Genomic DNA, 26989 nt, shown 5'->3' on the forward strand with positions numbered 1-26989 from the left:
ATCAATCCTGCATGATTCCTAATGTACAGTAACAGCAAGCACCCATGTTTGATCATGACAAATATACATAGCAATAGAAAAACATGTACGTTTAAAAAACATCACCCCCATACTCATCAAAATCAGCCAACAAATCTAACTGGACACTTGAGTTTATCTGCACGGAGCTCACTCCTCCTCTTGCCTCATTCCTGTTAAGCTAAAATATCTCCAAGCGAGCCTCCATTTTCCTTTTTTTGCTCTCTCTCTATTTCAAGTTTTTAATTACTGGAAAGTAAAGGAACAATGAGAACAATAACACCTTTAACACTTAAACAGGTTGAGGAGAAAGTCACTTTTTGACACATTTGTGAGAAGAATGTGGGCGGCAAATGAAGAGCACAAGAGGCTTAATCATAGAGAGTCAAACCGGACTTCCTGATTAACACTTCCCTAATGAGAAACACTAGTGAAGTGGAGAGAGAGAGAGACGGGGGGCGTCAGTGAGCTTTCATTGTTCTCCATCAAAATAATTATAATCGTCCCCACAGTAATATACTTTCAAGCACATGTACCACTTAAGGCTGAACCTTCTAAGATTATAGCCATTGAAAAACACAAAAGCTAAAGGTAACAAAGCACATGATTACTGCACTGAGCTGATATGCACTGCCTCTCACATGACTGGAAGTGGCTAACACGATTATAAAAGGACGTGGTAGTTTTTTTTTAAAATTCTAAGTTAAGCATTTATTATTATAATAAAGGTTTCCATCATAGAAATATATAGAAAGATCGGTCGACGGATGTGGGGATCACAGTTATGTGTTATTGGGCTGTTTTATCATAATTTCAGCTTTTTTTGGCGTATTCAACAACAATATTTGACCAAATTTTACTGATATTTTACAAGTTTAAAGCAGCACTAAGTAACTCTTGCCCCTATAGGCCATAAGCGCAACTGCAGGTGTCGTAGCAAGTTGCGATTTTTTAACTTATTAATTGTCTTGGAGAGTAAATACTACGCTGACAGGAAAGGCGAAGGGAGAGGGTGATACTTTACATCCAATTACACAATGGAGATCTTTTTTTTTCACTCAAACTTGGCTGTAAATACTGTTTAAGTGGCGCTAGCCCGCAGTTAGCTTTGCCCATTAGCCTGTTAGCTTCTTGTTCGTGATTCTATTAGTGTGTATTGGTGGCTCCGTTCCAGTGGCAGGGAAGTTGCAATTGTGGTTTTCTGGCCAGAGACACCAGGGAGAGATGAAAGACCCTCCAATCATCCCATTAACACTTGTATTACCCCCACAGGGACTACGGGAAGGATTTATTAAGGTAAACACTGAACACATCCTTTCCGTGGCACAAACCCGTTCCTTTGATGGTGTCCTTAAGTGTGGAGGTGCCGTTTGGATAAAAGGCCGTTCCTTCCTCTCCGCCACCGAACACCCGGATCAGCGCGGCCCATATCAGATACAGATACTGATCTCGCTCCGCACGCCTCCATCCGAGAGCCATCAGCAGCAATTACAGCCGACGGCTTAAACCCTTCTCCAGGCTCACCCCGGAGGACCTCCCCAAATCTGACCTACATTTCTTCACATCTAAAATCTGGTTTTCCCCCCAAAAGAGAAGAGCTCCTTATGCTCCAATATAAAAGTGAAGTCATCACAGTGGTAAAACTAAAGTTCAGCTAAGTTTTGTTCTTTCTCAACTCAAACTGTCTCTTGCAAGAAAAACAAGAGAGTTTTTCAAAGTCACCAGTTTTTGCAGCACATGGTCCAGCCATCTTGTTTTTGATCCTCCTTTGCCTCTCGTCTCTTTCATACGAGCGATCACTGCTGTTGTCGTTACTTCTGTGAGATGTTTTAGTGAATGGAAGGAAACAGCTGCAGCGGTATTATAAAATTCCTGAGCTGAACATTGTTTTTTGCCTATCATAGAACTATGATTATTATTTATTTGAAACATGAAACTGCCCACCACAGCCCCCAGACGTGACAACATCATGATCACTCGGTTGAAGATCTTCTCCAAGCTGTTATCTGCCTTGATCACATGTCAATAGAAAGTCAAAATCGGCGCTGGCGCTCTGTGAACTCTTCAGTTTCAGACCTGACGCAGTAAGTGGGTTGGACTCATGGCAATGGTATGTACTACAACACTGGGCCCCAACAATTTTCCTCCTACGGACTGTACCAACTCTCCACCGGTAAAAGGTGGCTTCCCCTCTTCAGGTCGGTGGGGAGTCCTTGCCTCAAGTGGAAGAGTTCAAGTATCTCGGGGTCTTGTTTATGAGTGAGGGACTGACGGAGCACGAGATCGATAAACGGATCGGTGCAGCGTCAGCAGTGATGCAGTCGCTGTCTCAGACTGTTGGGGTGAAGAGGGAGCTGAGTCGGGGCAAAGCTCTCGATTTACTGATTGATCTATGTTCCCACTCTCACCTGTGGTCATGAGATTTGGGTAATGACCGAAAGGACAAGATTGCGAAAGGACTACAAACGGCCGAAATGAGCTTCATTCGCAGGGTGGCTGGGCGCACCCTTCGAGATCGGGTGAGGAGCTCAATTACCCGGGAGGAGCTCGGAGTAGAGTCGCTGCTCCTTCACGTCGAAAGGAGCCAGCTGAGGTGGCTCGGGCATCTATTCCGGATGCCTCCGGGTCGTCTCCCTCAGGAGGTGTTCCAGGCATGTCCTTATGGGAGGAGGCCTCGTGGAAGACCCAGGACATGCTGGTGGGACTATGTCTCCGAGCTGGCCTGGTGTCGCCTCGGGGTCCCCCCAGAACAGCTGGAGGAGGTGTGTATGGACCGGGAAGTCTGGGCATCTCTGCTGAGACTGCTGCCCCAGCGACCCGGCCCGGATAAAGCAGAAGAAAATGGATGTATGGATTGAACCAAACTTTGATATTTTCCAGCGCTCTTTGTGACATCAAAGAGCGTCAAAGTGGGACCGTCGGTATATTCTCTTTCTCTCGGGACACGCAGAGTCTTTAACTCACAGTGGGAGAAATAAAGTTTGAAGTTTGTCTGTAAGAGCTTTAAAAGGACGTAGCCTAAATTCTGAAAAAGTACATGCGATGTAAAGGAAGAAATGAGGAGAGGCTACAAAAGAGAAGCAGCAGCTCTAGCGGAACACCACGCCTCAGTCGACTTCTTTTTCTCTACGTGATGCCCTGTAGCCACTGGTGCAGCAGGTGAGTGCCTGCAAGATGACAGACTCATATGGACCAATGCTGTCATTGCGCCAGGTGGAAGATTGGGCCCAATGTGTTCCTTCCATTAAGCTAATCAGAGACCGTGTCCTTTTATTAGAGCTGAACATGAAATTACTGAAAAAATTACTATTAAATCCAAAACACTTAAAATTCCAGTCCTAATTGTCCTTACATATTTCTAACATACATATTCTTTACAGGGACAAGTGCTTTCACAACGTTAAAGAGGTCATATTGTCACGGTAATGTAAACAGAAATAATTTTATGAACCTGTGCTTTACGCTCAGATCTCTCCGTACGCAGAAGGATCTGATGGTAAATGCCACAGAGAAATCCCAGCGTCATCTGAATGAAACAACCGAAAATATTCATAATCAGGAGACCTCACCCACGGGTTTTACGGTAAACGCGAACGAAACACGGCAAAAAAAAGAACAGAGTTGTTTTTGACACAACAAATATGATATTTTTGCGCATGAGCAAAATTAAAGAATCTATTAGAGACCCACAATAACCTTATAGCCAATCCAAGATCACATTCACTAAATAAAAAAAGGGGAGTAGGCCTAAATGAGGAGTTTGACCTTCAACCTTCTCATTGATTTGCCTCATTTGTCTCATTTTCCCAACATGGCACCCCTACAGTGTTCATGTTCATCTTTGAGAGTGTCAACCCCAGGGTAAATGTTAATGTTAATTTCTTCATGAAAAAGTATACATGTAAAATATATGGAAATACTTTGTACATATTTTATTTCTCTGTGGTTAAACATTACTGTGGTTGTTTCTGCTTGCCCCATATGAGCCTATGCACATTTGTTTCTACTGCCTTGTACAAGGACTTGCACAGTTTTTGTTCTTGTACAGGTTATCTATGTATATATAGTTTAGGTGAGCTAATAAAAAAGCTGGTGAGCATTCATTCAACCATTTTCAGACATTTCTAGAAAGAAAAGAAAAGTTCCTAGACAACCCTCCCACCAGACATAGCTTCCCGGGACGGCGGGCAATCCCTCCTGCCTCCCAGGACAAATAATCTCTACATTTTGGCAAACCAAAGACCACAAGGCAAGATAGTTCTCACAGAAGTTCTGGTTTCTGACTGAGATCAATCCCCAACAATTGGACATTTTACTTCCTACGATCTCTACACAGGCTGTCAAAGCGTGATACAGTTTTTCAGTGGTTATCTGGCATAAAAATAGTTTGGTGTAGATATGAAGCAACCCACCAGCTGCTTTTAGACTCAACCCTTGGAACGTCAACAAATGTACTCAACGTTTTCTCTCATCTCAGATTGCGTTCCCCAAAAAAAGCTCTCCTTATGCTCTCATGTTCAAGTGAAGTTATTACAGTGGTATAATTAGCAGCCCGGCTAAGTCCTAGCATGATCGCAGCAGCAGGGAACAATCTTTCCGGGATTTGGGCCTAATCCAGTCTCTCTCTCTCTCTCGCTGCCGTGCTGCCTACACCTCTTTGAAGTGTAAAATAGAAAAAGGAAGTAGATTCGTTTGACTTTTTTTTTTCTCTCTTTTGCAAGTGACAAGAGAGATGGGAGCTCGTTTGGACGGATGACAGGAAAACACATGGTTAGTGTCTGAGCAGCTGAACAAAGACGGGGGAGAGGAAGAGACGCTTTCCTCAAACACAATATGCTTTTAAAAGAGAAAATTCGACTTAACTGTACGCAAAGATCAACTTTATCAGATGCTACAAAGCACAGCAGTCTGGAGCAACATAAAAAGTAAAACATATTTGTTGAAGTGACCAAATGGTGCGCTGCTAAACTCACTTGGTTTGCAAAGTTATCCTTGTTTTAACACTTTAGCCACTTTTCCACTGGCAGGCACTACAGAGCCTAGTGCAGGGGTCTCCAACAGGCGGCCCACGGGCCAAATCCGGCCCCCTTGATGATTCAATCCAGCCCCTGACTTATAGAGCACAATTATGTAAAAAAAAAAAAAAAAAGTACGTCTCGAGCCCATTCCTGTGCGGAGTTATGGATTTTTAAAGAAATAGCCAGAATGCTCACTCCAGCCACAAGGGGGCAGCTTAATCACTTAACAGCCACTTAAGGATTAGGGATAGCAATTATTTACATCCAACTCTCAAAGCGTATTGACTGTAGAGCTTACAGTCTATGCCAGTGTGATACCTCCAGTCCAATCCACTTTATTTGTGTAGCACATTTAACCAACAAAAATGTTTCCAAAGTGCTGCACATGAGATCCTAAAAACAGATACAATACTTATTAGCTCTACCACCAAAAAAAAAAAAGTTTGTAAAAGACATTCATAAAAATAAAATAGATAAAACAATAAAATAATTAAAACATTGAATAAAACCATAAAACCAACAAGATAAAATAAACAAAAGACACGGGGACCATACAACTCATGCGGTGTTAAAAGCCTGAGAATGAAAATGGGTCTTAAGACGAGATTTAAAACACTCCACTGTGAGGGCCGTTCGAACGTGGGGGGGCAGAGCGTTCCACAGCGTACCTAATTTGAAAGCCCAAGACCTTCTAGTTTGTAAAAATATGTGTGAGATCTGTGTGAGTGAAGCACAACTTACGCTACATTTGCCGTTCTTAACCCTAGTTATATCCTGATTATGGTTAACTAACCCTGACCCTCGCCCCCTGATCGGGGGGGACGGCAGGTAACAGGTTAAAGAAAGAAAGGAAAGAATTCCACACGTGTCCAGCAGAGGGCACTGACATAAGAAGAGATCAGGATATAAACAACACACCTCCAGAGACAGTCTGCCCCTGGACGGCTGTGACACAAGCTTGTTATGTGCAATACAAGTGTAAGCCGAGGCCACAGTCCTGTCAGGATCATTATTATTCATTTATTGAAAAAAAAATTCCATCAAAACATATTTTACTGGAGCTTTTGTTTTTGGACCCTGGCAACACAATCCCGATATGCTTTGGCCCCGACCGGATGGGTGAGCTTTTCGACTGCCAAGGTCAGGGCCAAACCGGTCTGACCAAGTATACGTTTTGGCACCGACCTCTGGCCAAAGGGCAGAACCGAGATAAACGTGACATGAACAGACGCCTCTGATTGGCCAACAAGAGACAGGACAGCCCTCACTGTTAACATGCAGGTCATTCGGATTTCATATTTTCACCGCTGTTCTTAAAGGGGATTTTACTGATATACACATCTAGCTGCTGTTAGCATAACATTTGCATGTGGCATACCTCCATAGTTCATCTTTTAGCGAGTTCTTTCCTCCTCTCAATGATTCCTCAACATCTGTGGGGTGGTTGTGCAGTGTAGTGGAAGCATAAGCGTGTATTGGGTAGAGGTGATACGTGACAAGGCGAGTACATAGACCGAGGCGTGCGCAGCAGAGCCGTGTTCAGTGGAAAGGTGAGGTTAAGAGACAGCGGACACACACTGACCATTGCAGAGCTTCTATCTTGTCGGCAGAGATCCTCGTGAGCAGCTCCTCCAGCAGGTCCGAGCTCTCGGGGGCGAGGGCTTTGGGTTTGACCGACGACGGAGAGTGGAGGAACCAGCCAATCAGGAAGCCCAGGATAAACAGAGCGACGCCTGCAGCCAAATACCTACAGCAGCAGAGACACAAGCACGCTATATTTCAGACAACTTCAGACAACTTCGGTAAAAAAAAATATTGAGATTGCCGTTTTTCTCAAAGATTTATATTTGATTTCTGTGTAAAAGGTTTTTTATCAAATTAGATTTTTTAGAAATTAGTTCTTAAGGTAGCTTAACAAGGATGTGGCCTAAATGCTGAATGAAGTACATGAGTCCGCACATGCTGTTAATGTCAAGATGAGGAAAGTGAAGGAGAAGCAGCACACTTTTTTTTTCTACTTAACATGATTTATACATGATTATACCATGGTCTGGGTGAATACTGGATTCTGATTGGCTGGTGCATTATTTTGGTATAACCGCACACGTAGTCCGGTAGTTAAATCACTGGGATATCACTCCGCTGTGGCGTCGCCATAGCAACGCATGACACAGCTGAATCAGATAAAGGCTTAATTAGTGACTGACAGGAACGTATGAGATGGATTTTGTGTTAATTTCAACGTTTTTGGCCAAAACAAAATGTTTGATAAATGTTTGTAGAGGAGAGTGAGCAGCTAGGTTAGCTACTGTTAATAACATACGAGCTTTACATTTCTATTGAAAACGGTTAAGGCTATTCATCATTTTCAGGCGTACATAAAATGATCCTGCATTGAAGCATATTTGTCTGGATTAGTAAAGTCAAACATAAAAGTTTGAGTTGGGGGGGCCCAGGTGTGAGCGACTCCACCGCAGCTGTTTCCATAAACAGTTGAGCTGGTTGAGCTAGCTAGCTTTAGCTTCAGGTTAAACAGCGTAAAAGTGAAATAACTCCTGCCCACGAGTGCCGCATATCGGTGTTTACTTCCAGGGAAAAGTGTTTCCGGGTTAGTCCTGTTGTGTTGTGATTCTGTGCTGATGTTGTGTCGTTGAGCCTGACTGAGATCCTCGTAATAGCTGCGGAGAATGACTCGCTCTGAGACCAGCCTTCAGTGACCGGCTAATAACACACACAAAATAGTCCCGTAGTCTGGCATATTTAGAGTTTAGTCAATGAAAAAAACATTTATTATAAATGTTACGTTTGTGGGACCCTGGTATAAGCGGATTAAACAACGAGGAGCCGCACTAGACGGTTATAATGCACTTCGCTCCACGTCGTGGTGTTCTTGACTCCGCATGCATTATAACCGTCTAATGCACAGCTCCTTGTTTTTTAATCCTTACTTAATACACTAAAAACTTGAGTGAACGCCGGGCAGGAGAGTCATCTGACCTGAGCAGGAAGCAGTGCAGCCTCCTCTGGCCCTTGTGCCCGGGCGTCCTGGTGAAGTGGGAGATGTAGTTTGGATCTTCTTGTAGTCGTTCGAATCGTCCGTGAGGAGAAACAGACACCGAGGGCGGGATGGGCTCCAAGAACTCCGGGTCAGGGTCTGGACCTGGGTCTTGAAACATGCAAAAAGAGCTTACAAAACCAAACACAAACATACAGTATCTTAATGAACCCTCTAGTTAAAAGTGATTGCTATTTAGAGATTGTACTTATTGTGCAAAGAAGTAGGATTTTAGTCTATGTTCCAAAATTGTCTTTGTCATTCTCACTGAGGGCAGGGCGGGGTGCATAAACACTGGCTCTGAGCAAGTTTGAGGAGAAAAAAAGAGGACTTGAAAACCTCACACAAAACTTCAAAATATAAGAGAAATAAAATAATGGCTTCCCGTTGAATTATAAAACGATCACTTGTGGAGCAGAGCAGCAGATTCAAAACTCGAGGCGTAATTCAAAACTCGGTTCAAAGGAGAGGAGATGGAGAGAGCTTCAGGGGCTTTCGGAGTTTTGTCTGTGCTGCTGCGGGCGCCGCAAACTCCTCACAATAAATAAGTGACAGTCTGTTTCAAAGGCCCCGGCTGCTGCAGAACTCTGGAGCAAAGCTTAAAAAAATACCTGAGGTTTAAAAGAGAAACAGAATATCTTGTGCAATGTTTCAACAGTGGCTGAAACTGTAATCTAAAACAATATAAGTACTTTTACATTACACTGGCAACAATGTGTAAAATGATTGATTTTAATATGAAAGTGATTTGTTTAAAGAGGGGGTATTCTGCTTTTTTCAGTCACATAGCACCAGTCTATATCACACTACAATGATGACCAAACCTTCTGTTGGTCTGTAAATGCAGTAAATTAGAATAACTGCCTTGTATAAAATGTCTCTCTCAAAATGGCTGTAGTGAATGTCTTGAAATAGGCCTCTGTCTCTTTAAGAACCTCTGAGCGTTTCCGACACGCCCCCTCCACACGCTGTCTGTGGCATCAGTGGGGAGGGGGTTCTGCTGAGGAGCAGTGGTTGGTTACTCAGCTGGTGACGAAAGCTCGGAGGCGTCTCCAGGAGGTGGGGGCGTTCCTAGGAGGACTCAGGCAAACCTATCCCTAAAATGGCCGCCATCAGAGTTTTTACAGATTACTCAAAAATACGTGAATGTGCCAAGGCAACACTTCAGGCATGTTTTTAATGAGGGAATGACATAATAACATGATGTAAAACTTGAAAAAGTCGATTTTGCATAAGACCCCCCCTTTAAGACACTTCAACATCATTGTGACCAGTGGTAGTAATCCCCCGTTTCTCACCCGCTCTCTGGCAGTCGACATGCTGCGTCTGTCGTCTCTCCAGGTCTTGTCCTGCTGCAGGGAGCTCCTCTTTGTCCAGGTCCCAGTCCAGCTCCAAGGCCCCCGGGCACGGCTCCCCCACCAGAGGCCCCCCCTGGGAGTCGCACACCTTCCGGTAGGCCATACACTCCCTGCAAGCACAGGAGGGAAGAGGCGTTATCCCACGTGGTGTCCGCCCGCCAGACAAGCTGAGAAATGACATTTATTTTACAGCTAATTCACCGTAGCATTTTGCACATGGATAATATGCTTTATCAGTAGGGATTCATCAAAATGTATTTCAATCAATCAATGTAAAATGATCTCGGAAGCGGAGGAGGCAGGAGCAGTCCAAACACACATCCGTCCATACATTTTCTTCCACTTTTCCGTTTTCGTGGGGGCAGCTGTTGGATCTGGATTTTATTTTTTCAATTTTTTTTAATCACATTATAGCTTAAGTCGCGCTGTTTAACCCCTTAACTCCCACCTGAGCCGAGCACATTTTCTCCAGTTTGGCTTTACCCCAGTCCAAAAGCTTCTGGAAAAAAGCTGTGAAAATAGCAACAAAACTGAGACGATAACAATGATGGAAACGTGACAAAAAAAGTGAGAAAACATTGACAAAAAAGTGACAAAAAATTAATGAAAAAGTGGCAAAAATGTCACAAGAAATTAACAAAAAATTGTCGAAAAAATGATAAAAATGTGACAAAGTGTGACAAAAAAAATTACAAAAAATGGCAAAAAAATTATGAAAAATGGACGAAAAAATACAAAAAATTGACAAAAAATTGACAAAAAATGTGACTAAAATGTGAAAAAAAATGGACGAAAAAAAAATGACAAAAAAGTTACACAAATGAGTTGAATACCCAACAAAAAAATGATGGAAAAAAAATCTGATGACGTGAGGAAAAAGATCCTCTCCGTTCAGGCGGGAGTTAAGGGGTTAAGGAAGTGCTGATGGAGTTAACTAAAGGGAAATGTTTTTTGAAGGCTCTATTCATGAAATTTACATTGTACAAACTACTACAGACCCTAAATATAAAATCAAAGTAGGTTTTCATCAAAAATACTACATTTTTTGGGGTAATTTTTGCTCCATTTGAGTCTGTGTGAGCCAGAAAACGATTAATCGATTACTAAAATAGTTGCCGACTCTTTCAATAATCGATTAGTCGTCGATTCATCGATTAGTCGCTTTAGCCCTAACCTGTTGTCATTGGAGACCCTACCAGGTGCCTGAAGCCCCCCCACAACAGAGCTCCCAGGATCATTCGGGTGCTCAAACCCCTCCAACACATTAAGGTGGCGGTTCCAGGAGGGGTCCAAACACATATTTAGGAAGAATCTACAGAGCCCAGGCATTCGGATCAGAGGAATCAAAATGCTTCAATAAACTTATGAAAAAACGGGCATCTTTGGCCAGACACACAGCAGCGTGTGGACGGAGGGCCAGGAGGGCCAGGACGTTGGCCGGGAGAGGGAGGACAGCGACCAGTGAATAATTCAAATCAAATTTATTCATATTGCACATTAAAAAACAACTATTGTCGACCAAAGTGCTTTACAAAAGGTCTACAGTACATAAAATAATAGGTTTGTTAAGTGGTGACGTCACAGCTCTACTTCCAGGGTCTTTGATGTGTGAGAAAGCTCTCCACCAATATTTTTGTTGTAAACATGAATGAATGAATAAAAAAATATATAAAAACAATGTGTGAGAAACTACAAAAAACTCTTTAATACAACAATCAATATTTCTGAAACTCAACGGGGAGTTACTGAACATACTTATTTCTCAGACTCATTAGCCAAAAATGCCGCATCTACAGCTAAAAAAGTATTATTTACTAAAGTCGGTACTTGATAAATGCTAATGGCGGAGCAGCTATGCTAACCCCGGAAGTACCGACTGTAGTAAATAATACTTTTTTAGCAGTAGGTGCGGCATTTTTGGCTGAGTTTGGAGACGAACTGTTCAGCTTCACCTCAACCGCTAACGGCGGCTCGCCTCTCCCCGCTTTCTCCGCTGTCTCCTCCGTCTCCTCCATCTCTGGGCTGAGGCTCGTCTCCTGTTCTTATGAAATCCACTGAAATACGTCCCGCAAGCCAAGCTGAACACATACGAGCGGAATAGAAGCAACAGCACGAACCATACGGTCAGGTGTGTAGGCAGCATTAAACCCCAACTGACCGAGTGCATGAGGCGTTAAAATCTATTGGCCAGTGCAACGCCTCATTTCAAAGCAAAAACCTACAAAAGTCATTCAAACAGATCTTTTTCCTTGTGTTGTTGCAGCGTTGTTGATCAAAATACTGTACAATTCAGCTACGTTTTGGATGAGGTAATGACACTCTAACAAAAGCTCAAACATTCAATTTCGCTGAGTAAATTCAATCTACTTGTACGTGGTATTTCACTTGCAACACTCATTTGTTGGATCTAAGTTTCTTAATTGCAGGACGTGTCTGAATAGCCTAAAAGCTACTTCAAAGACAAGAAAGTATGAAATAGTCATTTAATCTTCTTTCGATAACCATCAGAAGAATTTGATACGAAGTCTAACCCTCAGAATCAAAGAGGCAGAGCTTCACCAGAAACAACTTCAAAATCTAGTTGGAAATTCTTTGTGAGATCAAGTACAGCTTTATAAAAAGACACGACATATCCTGTGTTGAAACTGGCTTGCCGGGTTTGCTATAATCTGTTGAAATGATAACTCTGTGTCTCAAATTGCTTTAAATGTCTGAGTGAAATGAAAGACGTGACAAGAATGAGTGAGGAATGAGGTCATTGTATTGCTTCGGACATGTTCTGTTTAACCCATACAGATCTAATTTCTGGTCTCGCTTTTTAGATTATCATTAAATTATTCAGGTCAATGGTTTTCTGTTTTATAGAGTGAGTAAGTGCTTTATTTGTACAAACACTAGCAACTAATCCTTAACCTTTCATGGGGTCGACTGTTAGATCTCTATGCAGTTCGTGAACTAGAGCTTCAGAGCTATTTGTCCAATTTGACCGTCCTTACCCAGGGGAAGGGGAAGTGACATCGCCAACAGCTGTTGTTCTTCTTCTTTAAAGTTATTGGTGGACTGCAGGCCAAACAAAAGCACATGTCGCCCCCTACTGTACAGTGTCTAACAGCAACATAGTGTCCAAACAAAGACATTTAAGGAGAAAAAAAAATCCAAATGATCCAAACATTTCCCTTTAGTGTTATATTATTTCAACAGCTGTTTCTTAAAGCTACAGCAGCAAATGATCCATGTGGCTTAAGTTTATACTAAATGAAAACAAAAGCATTTAATCCGTTTACAGAGTTTCCTCTTTAACACTGACATGTGACTGAGCTGTGGGGACGACAACATGGATTTATCACTTTTATAAAGTTTGGCTTGTGCAGAATCGTAATTTTTTAATTATTTTTATTTTTATTATTAAATGTGCTCCTGTCAATCAACAGTGGTTGCGCATGAATCAATGAGGGTGGGAGCGAAGGGGGTGGGTGGGTGGCTTGCGCAGTGGCTAATGGGATGGCACAGAGCTCCTAATCACCGGTTCGTTAGCATCAGAGGTCCCTATGCTTAAGTGGCTATGATAGTTAGCATCAGAGGTCCCTATGCTAAAGTGGCTATGATAGTTAGCACCAGAGGTCCCTATGCTAAAGTGGCTATGATAGTTAGCACCAGAGGTCCCTATGCTAAAGTGGCTATGATAGTTAGCACCAGAGGTCCCTATGCTAAAGTGGCTATGATAGTTAGCATCAGAGTTCCCTATGCTAAAGTGGCTATGATAGTTAGTATTGAGGCTCCTTTTCCTAACTCCTTCCTAACTGACAGACCAATCCGTCCGTCCTTAAACAGGGGAAGGGGAAGTGACATCACCAACAGCTGTTTTTCTTCTTCTTTAAAGTTATTGGTGGAGTGCAGGCCAAACAAAAGTGCATGTCGCCCCCTACTGTATAGTGTCCAACAACAACAAAGACATGTAAGGAGAAAAAAAAAATCCAATTGAGTCATACATTTCAACAGCTGTTTCATAAAGCTACAGTAGCAAACTAGCCATGCCGCTTAAGTTTCTACTAAATGAAAGCAAAAGCACAAAAATGTACAATGTGGCTTATGGGATGGCACATAGCTCCTAATCGGTTAGTTAGCACCAGAGGTCCCTATGCTAACGTGGCTATGATAGTTAGCATCCAGGCTCCTTTTCCTAACTTCTTCCTAGCTGACAGCCCAATTCGGACGCTTCTTATCATGGCGGACGCTGACGCACATCCGGTTTGGTGTAAGAGCTCTTACCAATCTGCTCGTTTCGGACGCAGCCTTTGTCTTAAAAGTCTTTAAATCAAAAGCTAGCTGTTAGCTGAAAGAGTACACAGCAAATCAGTGTGGAGCACAGAAAACACAAATGCCGTTTGCAGGAAAAAGGCAAAAAACTCAGCTGTACCAAGACAGAGCGAAGTTGCTGCTTGTTTACATGTCACCGAGACAGCCAAAAATGTATATGGTGCTTTTCTACCTGCCTCAGGGACTCAAGCAGGTACTACTCAACCCATTCACTCTCTCATTCGTACGGCTTTGTGGGCAGACACAGGAGGCAAAGTGGGTGAAGTCTGTCTCACCCATAAAAGTTATATTCTTCTATGTTATTTTTTTATCAATTCACTTGTTTCTTAAGATCAATATCACGCCAACAATCACCAAGTCTTGCTTTAATTGCAATAACCGTAGCCCTAATGTTAAAAAAGTAAAGCTGAGTCCAGTGAATCTTGCCTGTATGCTGTGTGTTTATAGATGAGGGCAACGAGGCTGAAACACAGAGGGAAGAGCTCTGGGAGTTCCATGGCATCAATCTTCAATGCTCCGGCTCACTCCTATTACTTCTGCCTGAATGCAGACCAAGGATCCCGCGCAAAACGGAACAAAAGTTCATCTGAGTGACCCCCGTGCTACACTCCCGCGCTCAGACGGGACTTTTACACAGCGCCACGGGCAGACGTCGGGCTCGAGGATTGTCTGGATCGCCTTCAGAAAAAACAAGGAAGTCTCAGGGCCAACAATGATGCGTTGTGGTAATTCAGGGGCTGATCGAATGTGGGGATTAAGTATTGTAAAAGAACAAGATATAATCACATGCTGACAAATCAATGGCGCTGTGGTAAATGCAGCATCAAATTCAGTTGTTTGTATTTAGCCCGATCTCCCAAAAGGAGTGGCCACACGGTTCTGCACTAAACATCGAAACAGTGAAACAACTGTCCACTATAATGTCCAAAAAACAGTCTACCCAAATGGAAACACCCTCATCAACAGGCAGAAGCAATACACATTCAATGCTTTCTAATGGGTAAAGCCGAACTGGAGAAAATGTGCTCCATTAAGGCGGGTGGTAAGTGCACATTTACGCTATAGCGTAAATGTGCACTTACTTTACTTTTTGTAGTGTATACACTACAAAAAGTAAATATCAAGCATTGGCTTAAATGACTTGAATTGAGGAAATGTATCTTGTTTTGAGCGGTTTTCACTCATTTAGACACTTTTCCTGATCGGACCAAGTTTGCTTTGCTTGTTTGGGGACATTTCAGACCAGTTCTAGGGTAAATCTCGCTTGAAATAAGAAAGTAAAATTGCCAATGAGATAAGACCAATTTTCTTTCCCCATTGGCAAAGAAAATGACCTGAAATAAGGACGAAATATATCGAAACGAGTCAGAAACATCTCAGAACAAGTGACATAATCTAGGACAAATGCCCAAGAACTTCTTAACCAGTCAAAACAACTAAAATTTGGATTGTTATGCTCAAATTGAGATGTTTATACTGATCTAGTTAATTACTTTTTGCAGTGTAATTTGGGCCAAGCTGGTCAGAGTCCAGGGCTGTTTTTCAGTCCCAGTCCGCCCCTGCTCAGAATATAGTAAATACATTATTATTGGGGGGGGCCCGAAGAGATTGCGTGCGTGTTGGTCTCCGCCAGGGCTGCCCTTTGTCACCGGTTCCGTTCATTACTTTTATGGACAGAATTTCTAGGCGCAGCCAGGGGCCGGAGGGTGTCCGGTTTGGGAGCCTCAGGATCTCATCTCTGCTGTTTGCAGATGATGTTGTTGTGTTGGCTTCAACGACTCAGGACCTTCAGCTGCTCTGGGGTGGTTTGCAGCCGAGTGCGTAGCGGCCGGGATGAGGATCAGCACCTCCAAATAAAAAAAATCCTGATAATGAGGAAATGAGGCCTGAAATATCCCTTTAAGGCTACACGCTGAGTGATCCACCTCGACTCGGCCCAGATTGAGATGGTTCATGTAGGAACCCGGGCTGTCATGAAACGAGAGCACTGCACATGTACAGTACCGCAAATAATGTGACAAAACCAACGTTGACCGCTCAAACGTGAGCACCGCCAGGAGCCCGCGGCCTCCGTGTCCTCTCCAGGCTCCCGTACCGCCGCCTGCCTGTCACCTCTCGTTAGCCGTTTTACATATTTGATCTGTGTGCCCCCAAACACACTCGTTCTTCCATAAATCATGCTCTTACGGGGACACGCCGCCGTCTCTGGCGCTCGGGACGCTAAATTTTTCAGCCCGTACTCCGCTTTAGACGGGTGGAAGCAAACAAAATGGTAAGTTCACAGCTTGGCCCTAACAGCGGCTGACAGGGCTGTGTTGTTGCCATCTGTGAGGCTCTACACAGGGAGGAGATGAGAGGAGGCAGGAGTGTCAGGAGGAGCGAGCGGCTAACGCACAGTGGCATTTACAGCGCTCACGACGGGCTTCAGCGGAGGGGATGGGGCGAGCGCGGGCAGAGCTTTGTCTTCAAACCGGATCGACGCTTTTAAGTAATGGAAGATGGACTTGGGGTTGAATTCAAAAGGCGTGGGCTGAAACTGGCTTGATGTTCAAATGTGCAGTCATGTCGAGCTAAAGTTCTCTGGGAAAGCTAGCAGTCTCCATCGGGGCAGCAGCGTGATAGTGAGAGGGTTTGAAGGCTAGTTTTGAAGTTCTGAATGGGGCCTGTGCTGAGTGTGCATTTTCACCCTTTGTCGGGGTGGGGTTCCTCCACACTGGTTTCAACTTGAAGGCTACCGCTTTTACACAGCCTAGTGAGATATTTTCTTACCTTAGCTTAAACGAGTTCTTTTGTACCTGTCTGGTCTTCACGCGTGCCTTCTATCACGTAAGCACAGACGGCGTTAGCATTTAGCCTCTCCTCTATAGCTCCAAATGAGGTGAAGATAGAAGCTACCAAGCTCTTCCACGTTTTCCCTATTTAAATATGGTAACATGAAGTGTTACACTACAAAAGTATTACACAAAATCAAGCAATGTGGATTTTCTAAGCGGATAAAAGGGGAACTATATTTTAAGGCGTAATAATACCAGGAGTAGTTCCGTGTCCGCACAGTAAAGTGAACATATTAGTGCTGGTATTATTACGCCTTATTATACGGCTCTTCACAACGTAAGCAGAAGCTCCGTTGATTTGAATGGGATTTCCCAACGTTCTACCGGTCATTATATTCTGATAAAGGACCTCTGAGAAAAATAATGACGCTGCCAATGGCAACGGAGTTGGTGTTTTCATATCACTCCGCTCGTACGTAGTAGCGACACTATCTGTCCCGTCACTGAGAGAGAAGTCGGGGAATCGCTCGTGAAGTTAGCGTGAGTCTGACTTTCAACTTCCCCACAGATTCACCATCATTCCTCCAACTGCACCTTCAACTAAGTAGCTAGGCTATACTAGCCTTGCTGCTTCTAGCCTAGCAAAACGTTGCCGAGCAACGCGCAAACTTTTGGGGACTATTTGTCGCGGAAGTCATTAAATAAACCTTTCGACCTTCATAAAAGTGTACGAAGTTTATGTTGTGTGTGTTTAGTTGCAAATGGCCGAATAATAAGCGGGATAATGTATAGAACGCTGGTCATTTCCTTCAGGGCGAAACAAGACGGTTCGCACTGTCGGTACTTATTTTCCAGATAATGACCAGCGTTCTATACATTATCCCTTACTTACAATATAGTTCCCCTTTTTATCCTCATCTCGGACACCCTTAAGGACACGTGGATGTAAATTATGTCAATATTTGTGATTGAATATTTAAGGGAAAGACGGCTTTGAGAAGAGACGAAGAGGCTACTTCCGGGATGCCTCTGCCTCACTCGCGACAAGACATCATAAAATACAAGAAGAAGAGCTTTATTTATACAGCGCTTTTCACAGACAGTCACAAAGTGCTTTACATGAGACAATTTTTGATTCACTCCATACACAGTGGTTGTAAGCTACGTATCTCGCTTCAGCTTGTAATGGTAGGGGAAACCGGAGTACCCAGTTATACTCAGACATGAAAACTAACATGTCTTCACATCTTCACTTTACTGCGCAGTAATCTTCACTTTACTGTGCGGATGCCAAACTACTCCTGGTATTATTACGCCTTACAATATAGTTCCCCCTTTTATCCGCTTAGAAAATCCACATTGTTTAATTTTGTGTAATTATACTTTGTAGTGGAACACTTCACATAACCATATTTAAATAGGGAAAACGTGGAAGAGCTTGGTAGCTTCTATCTTGACCTGTTTTGGAGCTATAGAGGAGAGAGGGAGAGGCTAAATGCTAACGCCGTCTGCGCTGTGTTTACGTGACTGAAGGCACGGGTGAAGACCAGACAGGTCCTAAAGAACTCGTCAAAGCTAAGGTAAGAACATATCTCAGTATGTAAAAACGGTGGCCTGTTCCTTTAAGCCAATGCTTGATATTTACTTTTATTTTTTACATGTTTCGTTTCCTGGCCTCACAGAGTAATTACAAATATCTTATCTAATCCTATCCGTGAATGAACGGCGTCCGTACTCTGCTCGATGTTAGGAAACAAAGAGCAGCTTTACAAATCAATTATGTCACTCATTGAGCGAGCTGTAACTGCCGTCATTATCCGCAATCAGGGATCAAAGCGCATTTTCATATTTTACCCCCCTCTTTTAACTGTGACCGTTTATAGAGAACAAATTCCGCATAACTAATAAAAAGTCTGATGCAACAGCTGTTCGCCGTGACCTTGCGGGGCTGCAGTCGTCATAAACCGAGCGGCTTTGAAGAGGTTGAGGCGCCGCATTGGTATTCCGCAACGACGACGCCCTTCCCCCGTCCTTATACCCATATCAAATGTTTTTTTTTTACACACACATCTGCATACTATAGAAGGCGAGGCACACAGGGGGACCGGGAGCAAAGTGCACTTTCTTTTAGTTAGAGGCGGCGACACGGGAGATTTAGCAGGATTTTAGTTCAAGGGCTCGCTCGGAGGTCGGGGGGAAAAAAAAATATATACAACAGGGAGCGATGAATTATGAATTTGGGAACGCGTGACGTGCTGCTTTTGCCCTTGCTACTACAAATATGGTTTGTATTTTTTTCCGACGGAGAGACAGGTGACGGGTGAAGATAAAGCGTGGGACTAAAATCCCGCCACTCTTTACGCTGTCTCTTCAAACTGCTTCCAAAACGGCAGACAGTGTTTTGTTAAGGAGGATCCATTCTGCTGCTGTGACGGTCTATTATTGTGACTTATGGAGTATACTCAAGTTATTAACTCAGACGTGTCTAAATTAGCCCAATATATTTTTATGGCTGTCCAACTTGCTTTGCTTTGATGCACCTTAAAGGAACAGGCCACCACACTGCAAAAAGTACCCTTCTAAAAACAAGGAAAAACATCTTAAAATAAGACATTTTGTCTTGTTTTAAGGAAAAAATTCTGCTAATGGATCAGCATTTTTTTTCTTGCTAAGAATTCTTATTTCTAGAATATTTTTCTCATCATAAAACAAGAAAGAAACACTAAATTTAAGCAAATAAATAACTAGAATTAAGCAAAATGTCCTCAGAAAATTGAATAATTTAAGGAAAACATTCTTATTTAGTGAAAAAATGTGGATATTTTACTTAAATGTTGCTTGATTTAAGCAAAATGTTCTTAATAAATTTAAGGAAAATACTGCCCGGGGACCCGTCTCCATGATGTGGAGCCAGGCTGATGGTCAGAATCACCTGGCTGGAGGATTCACCTATTGTACATGTTTTTAGTGGTAGACACGGGGAGAACATGCTCCACACAGAAAGGCCCCGTCCTGGTGGGAATCGAACCCGGGACCTTTGAGCTGTGAAGCTGAGGCTCTAACCGCTGTGCCACCGCGCCGCCACTTTAAAGAATGGAATGTTTTATCTCTCTGTGAGAATCAGTTCTTACATTAAGAGTTGTTGATCTTAGTTTTTTTCTTAAAATAAGAAAAAAATATTCTTTGTCTAAAGCTGAGGAAGATTCAAAGTTTTTCTTTCTTGTTACAAGAAAAATCAACATGTTTTTAACAAATATATCTGAACAAGAAATGGCTGGATTTTATTTCCTAAAACAAGATTTTTTTTCTCAAGAAAACTTTGCTACACAAGACATTATTACTTTTTAGGGAAAAAAATAAGAACTTATTTCTTAAAGTAAGACATTTTTACTTGCTTAGAATCCACTTTTTGCAGTGCATTTTTCCATACTGATATGTTCTTACCTGATCTTAGACGAGTTGATGCGTACCTGTCTTTTTGCATGACTGATGTTGCCTCAAGTGGAGGAGTTCAAGTATCTCGGGGTCTTGTTCACAGTGAGGGGCGGATGGAGCGTGAGATGGACAGACGGATCGGTGCGGCGTCAGCAGTGATGCGGTCGCTGTATCGGTCTGTCGTGGTGAAGAGGGAGCTGAGTCGGGGCAAAGCTCTCGATTTACCGATCGATCTACATTCCCGCCCTCACCTATGGTCATGAGATCTGGGTAATGACCGAAAGGACAAGATTGCAGATACAAGCGGACCTTGGACTAGATTTGCTGCTCCTTCATGTCGGAAGGAGCAGCTGAGGTGGCTCGGGCATCTGTCCCGGATACCTCCTGGCCGCCTCCCTCGGGAGGTGTTCCAGGCATGTCCTATTGGGCCAAGGCCTCGTGGAAGTCCCAGGACACGCTGGTGGGACTATGTCTCCGAGCTGGCCTGGTGTCACCTCGGGCTCCCCCCAGAACAGCTGGAGGAGGTGTGTGTGGATCGGGAAGTTTGGGCATCTCTGCTGAGACTGCTGCCCCCGCGACCCGGCCCCGGATAAAGCGGAAGAAAATGGATGGATGCTGTTAGAATTTAGCGTCTCCTCTATGGGGCCAAACGGGTGTGAAGTTAGAAGCGATGAAGCTCTTCCACGTTTTCCATATTTAAATACAGTTTCATGAGTATGATCCAAGTATAGTTACAAAATTAAACATGTCGATTTTCTAAGCGGATAAAAAGGGGAACTATGCTGTAAGGCGTAATAATAGGAGCATTTTGACGTCCATGCAGTGATATCAGTGCTTCAGTCTGAACCTGGACACCACTCAAACAGTTCTTCAAAGAATATGAAAGAAAACACAAACGTTTTAAATCATAATGGAAAAAGAAAAGACCAAAATGACCCTGATCCATTGTTTACATACCACATTCTGTGTATGACAGCTTGGAGTCTTTTGTGGTCATTGTGGAGAAGGTTCTGTATAATCTAATGGTAATGCAGCTCATTCCTCTTAATCATAAACTTTAAAGGGTCATTTTGGTGCTTTGTGTTTTTAATAATAATTGAAAAGGAGCAACACAACCACTGACTGTGTGTAGTTGTGGGGAAGTTGAAGAATTAAGGCATAATAGCAAGGAGATTGTAGCTTTTTGAATAGGCTAGTTGCTTGACAGTTGTAGGATTTTTGCAAGTTTTCTTTGAGCCTTATTCACGGTTCGGTTTGGGACAAAGCTTTACACAAAGAGCAGCGAAGGAAACGAGAGGCTTATTACGCCCGCCGCTGCTGCAAATGCATATGACAGCCCAGCTCTCCCCCACCTCCTCCAAGCGGGCCAAAGTCCGGAACCGAGCTGGACCTGAGCACGGCGTTATCGCACACACTATAAAAACCAACCGCACTGAAGTTCAGATGGACACGTCTACACATTTGGAACTAAAACCTATTTTCTTTTCACTGTATGTTGAAATGATCGATGGTGCCGGGTCTTATTGAGGTAGAAAGCTTCGACCAAGTCTCCCTGAACAATCCTCTGCACCAAGCATTCCCTCTGACACGACCTTGTCAGCAGCTGCAGTTATTCAGCATGAGGCCAGCTGTCAATCTGTCTCCATCTCCCACAGCAAAAAAATAAAATAAAAACAATACCAAGAGTGCGAATAAATACCACAAATTATTCATGATCGCTCTGTATTTATATTCAACAGTCATTCAGTGCGGTTACATGGACGAAGGGGAAGTCAGGTCTCTCACCTATAGTCTGACTATAATAGGATTTCCCAAGCACATGTAAACACATGTCCGGTCCCTGTATGACGCAGCAGGAGCTTGGCTCGCATTGCCGGCAGTAAGTCAGATGATGTTGTTCTGATGGCTTCAACAAACCAGGACCTTCAGCTGCTCTGGGGCGGTTTGCAGCCGAGTGTGAAGCGGCCGGGATGAGGATCAGCACCACCAAATCTGAGGCTATGGTTCTGCACCGGAAAAAGGTGGCTTCCCCTCTACAGGTCGGTGGGGAGTCCTTACCTCAAGTGGAGGAGTTCAAGTATCTCGGGGTCTTGTTCACGAGTGAGGGACGGATGGAGCGTGAGATCGACAGACGGATCGGTGCGGCGTCAGCAGTGATGCGGTCGCTGTATCGGTCTGTCGTGGTGAAGAGGGAGCTGAGTCGGGGCAAAGCTCTCGATTTACCGTTCGATCTACGTTCCCGCCCTCACCTATGGTCATGAGATCTGGGTAATGACCGAAAGGACAAGATCAAGGATACAAGCGGCTGAAATGAGTTTCCTTCGCAGGGTGGCTGGGCGCACCTTTCGAGATCGGGTGAGGAGCTCAGTTACCCGGGAGGAGCTCGGAGTAGAGTCTTTGCTCCTCGAGAATCGGGACGTCTGGGCATCTCTGCTGAGACTGCTGCCCCCGCGACCCGACCCCGGATAAAGCGGAAGAAAATGGATGGATGGATGTAAACCCGGGAGATTCGACTTCTCCCCTGAGCTGATCATCGACCTGCCTGGTCCAGTTATGGTCAGATTGGACCATCATGTAACAGCATTGGACTAGCACAAAATAACTGCTCATGCTGTCCCTGCCCCGGAAACTGTCAGGCTGCTGAGCGCAAAAACACACAAATAACATCGTGTTAGTTACTTCTAATGGACGAGTGCCATTGTTCAAAGAGTAGTGGTTCATCATTTATCCGTGATCAATATCTTCAGGGTGGCACACACGTGATCCACGGATTGATTTATGAGGAAACAACGTTGTGTGCTCGGTCATGGTGAGCGGAGGAGCTTGAACACCCCGCGTCATTTAAAATGGGAACATTTTGGCTTCCCTGTCAAATTTAATGATAAAGGAAAAAGGTTGGATAGAGGGGCTGGGCTCAGAACAAAACCCTGGTAATAATACCAGGAGTAATTTGGCATCCGCACAGTAAAGTGAAGATTACTGCGCAGTAAAGGGAAGATTACTGCGCGGATTTCGAACTACTCCTGGTATTATTATGCCTTACAATATAGTTCCCCTTTTTATCCACTTAGAAAATCCACATTGTTTAATTTTGTGTCATTATACTTTGTAGTGGAACACTTCACGTAACCATATTTAAATAGGGAAAACGTGGAAGAGCTTGGTAGCTTCTATCTTGACCTGTTTTGGAGCTATAGTGGAGAGAGGGAGAGGCTAAATGCTAACGCCGTCTGCGCTGTGTTTACGTGACTGAAGGCACGGGGGAAGATCAGACAGGTCCTAAAGAACTCGTCAAAGCTAAGGTAAGAACATATCTCAGTATGTAAAAACGGTGGCCTATTCCTGGGAGTTAAGTTGTTAATCCACATGGGAAATTCATCAGTTGCTGCTGCTCCAATAAATATGAAAAACATTAAAACACAGTCCAAAACAACCATTATTTTGGACTGTGTTTTAATGTTTTTCATATTTGCCTTTAATATTGGTGCACCGATATTAAAAGCCATAATAAAGTCCTAAATAAAGGAACTATTATAGTCCCTAAATTGAGTCCAGCAGTAAGGTGCCTTAGATCCCACTGGTGGTGTTCATTTCCACAAGATAACACCATGAGCACTGCAAAGACCGGTCTCCCAGTGGTTTTCAAACCTAATGAGGGACTGCAGCAAAAAAGAAAAAAAAGAAAAAAACACTGGGGACAAATAAGAAAAGCAAACAGGACGTAATGAAATGATGGAGGGTCGCCATGGAGACGCGGTTCGGATTTTGGGCCCGTCAGCGGCAAACGAGGCGCGCTCATACGCCGACTACCAAGCAAACAAGCTTTAAAACTGAGAGGGAGCGAGTTAAAGCATGGGCTCGGTAATTTGAAGCGCAGAGTTCAAGTGAGTCATTTAAAAAAAAAAAAAGAAAAAAAAAACGCTACACCGCGCGACGGCCGCTCGGCGATGTTCAAAACGATCTCGGGGAAACGGGAGGTAATGGAGGAGTCCGTCTCCGAAGCAAGCACCGTTTTCGTGCACGGGCTCGACGAAAACAAGCAGCAGGGAAAGGGAAATTGAAGTAAACTTTGCAATTTAGTTACCGAGATGTTTTCGATCTGAGGCTTCCACAACTAGGGGGTGCCTGGAATTGACCCAGAGCTTTGGTCCTCGGGTTAGATCATCACAAATGACTAAAAACGGACTATGTGAGCAGAAAACATTCAAACAGATGCCAATTTTTTTTAATGATTTTGGGGTGCTACGGTTTTCAATCTGTATCACAATAGGTTTTAGCACATTCACAAACTATTAGGCGTTAAACGGTTCCTACTTGGTACCGACCGAAAAGCTCCGGTGGGGGTCAGCGTGGAAAACCTTTATTTTTTTTCTGTGCTATTTTTCGGTACTTTTTCTCTCCAGACGTCAATAAATGATCCAGATCCATGATGAGTGAGTCTAAAAAATCCTGAACTCATGAGCAGCTTCAGCGCAAATGCAGAGTTTTTCTTAAAGCGAAGCAAAGCTCTAACTTACTAACACTTTAGTCATTATCAGAGATGGCAGAGCCGTGACTAAACCAGGACTTACAGAAAAGAAACTACAGCTAGTGAACAGTGAAGCACTTGAGGGGGAAAACCAAAACAAAAGATCTAAACTTTCTATAATTACTCCAAAACTACTGTAACAAATGCTAAAATAGGAATATAGGTTTCTACCCAATAAAGATAAAAGATATGGGGCGGAGCAAAGTAGTTTAAAAGCCCATAATAACATAAATAACGGAGAATGCTAGCATAATGCTTCTAGTGAACAATTTGCTGTGAAAAAAATATCCACCTTCCTTCCCCCTCACACTGTGGGGCTTCTGGCTGACTGGACACCTGTGCAGGAGGATATGATGGTGACAGCTAAGGAGCAGGGGAATCAACGAAAAAGGACTGGGGTTATAATGTAGAGTAAGGTTATAGTGCTACAAGCAGCAACCTCCCTCTCTCTTGGTACAGCTGCGTTTTTTGCCTTTTCTGTGAACTGCATTAGTGGTTTCTGTTCCACATTGTTTTTCAGGATGCTTTTGCACGTCTTTGCCGTGTTTTTGTGGGGTTTAGCAGATTGTTTTTTTTTTTTACTGCTGAGAGTCTTTAATTGTCCTGAAGAAAGCAGCTTTATAAAAGTAAACAAACAGCTGCTCATGAGCTTTAGGCATTTGAGAACTACAAATGTCTTCTTGTGAAACACTGAAGAGGCACCAAGAGCCCCCCACACCTGCAGCACAGTGGAGGCGTCACAAGAGGCGCCACAGGAAACCAAAAGGGGACAAATGAGAAGGTATCAGGGCAAGACTCACAGCTGACCAGTGCAGGACACCACGCTCTGAAACGGAGGGGAACACCCAGGCTGCCGTGTGCGCTCGAGTCATTTCGAACTTCACAACAGCCTGGGGACCACGGCCGAAAGCGTTGCATGGATTTGGAGACGAATCATGGAACAAGGACGGACGGCAAGACGATGACGGACTCTTCGACATAGTTTGTTTACGGGAAAAAAAGTGTGTTTACGGATCCAACATGGCAGCAGCAGAGGCGACGCCATCTTTCAATGAGGTTTTAGACCGTGTTAAATAGTTTAACTCGAAGGTTTACCGCCGGTACGTCATATGCCATTGGATAGGATGATGCGATTGGCTGTGGCTACGTTCAGACCATAGACTGTAAATATAATGGACGTCTTCTCCTCACTCCACCCCGTTTGCCACAATGACCACGCTTGAAGGGGAAATCATGGCTGATTTACAGACTCCTCCTCCCCAGCTCTGACGAAGCATGTTTCTAAAAAGGACATAAGGGCGGGATCTTCACTGTAGACTCGGCCCTTCCGTGACGTGTAGCTCGCGCTGCTCCAATGCTAACAGTCCGACCCTCATTAAGTACGAGATTTCTAAAATTCTTATTACGAAAACCAGCCTGGTCTCTTTAATTGTAGCTAACCCAGCGTTGTCACAGGAGGAATATCTAGCTCTAGATAGCTCCAAAAAAAGTGTGACCAGGCTTTAAAGTTGTTTTTAAAGTGTCTAAAGTTCAATGCTTTTCAATAGGGGACTAGCGGCCATATGGAGGTACTACAGCAATGGCGACCTCTGGTGTCGTTGTCAAAAAGCAGAGCAGCCAGCGGCTATAGGCTCAGACACATATGATAGACATTCAGGGGCGGACTGGCCATATGTCCATTCTGGAAGAGCACAGAAGGGCCACTGGCTCTTGGGCCACCGGTCTGGCCTTTCCATTTTCTCCTCTTATCCCCTGCCTTAGCCGAGCTTTACCTAAATCTAAAAGCTTAAAAGAAAAGAATCAAAATAGCGACGAAAATGAGGATGAAAACGGAACAAAAATGTGCCAGGAAAGCAACAAAAACCCACAAAAACATGACAAAAAAGAGACGAAAACACAATAAGGCAATGGAAAAAAGCGATGAAAAAAGCAACAAAAAAGCCACAAAAACACAATACGAAAGGGACACAAAAGTGACGAAAACACAACGAAAATCAGGCATTACACTGTTGCTCTTCGGTCAAGAAGCTTTTAGATTTGGGTAAAGCCGAACTGGAGAAAATGCACTTGGTTAAGGGTTAAATATGTATTTGTGGAAGTGTTGCTTTTACGCCAGTTTGGGCCAGGCTGGTCCAGAGTCCAGGGCCGTTTTTCAGTCCCAGTCCGCCCCTGTAGACATTCATGGCGTCCAATAAACGGCTATGGACAATCGTAGACCACACCTCTCCTATGAGAATATGAATTGGTGGTCCCCAGACGAAACATCACTTGTGACATTTAGTCTGATGATGGCCAGGCTAGAGGCGCTGCTGTTTCAGAGGATCACAGGAGCACTCAGACAGGTCTGATAAATAAAGCACTTACCTACTTTCAAAAGCATATTGAACTCTTGCTTCATGGCAGAGGGGAAAGCGTCTGCTCCTGGTGAATTTGGCCGACAAACAAAAGGAGACATTCGCCGTTATATATATTTGCTGAACTTCTTA

The 26989-nt window shown here is 43.7% G+C and overlaps 1 protein-coding gene across 1 annotated transcript in view; it reads right to left on the bottom strand.

Annotated features, from left to right (window-relative positions):
• Window positions 1-26989, bottom strand: part of naaladl2 (N-acetylated alpha-linked acidic dipeptidase like 2) — a 590615-nt gene that overhangs the window by 281358 nt on the left and 282268 nt on the right. Inside the window, exons 2-4 of the mRNA XM_079574900.1 lie at window positions 9390-9559; window positions 8034-8202; window positions 6619-6783 (exon numbers count right to left, since the gene is read on the bottom strand). Of these exons, the coding sequence (XP_079431026.1) occupies window positions 6619-6783; window positions 8034-8202; window positions 9390-9552 (497 nt within the window). The 5' untranslated portion in view covers window positions 9553-9559. The remainder of the gene's footprint in view (window positions 1-6618; window positions 6784-8033; window positions 8203-9389; window positions 9560-26989) is intronic.

Source organism: Gobius niger (genome assembly GCF_951799975.1).
Source record: "Gobius niger genome assembly, chromosome: 17".
Classification (NCBI taxonomy): domain Eukaryota; kingdom Metazoa; phylum Chordata; class Actinopteri; order Gobiiformes; family Gobiidae; genus Gobius; species Gobius niger.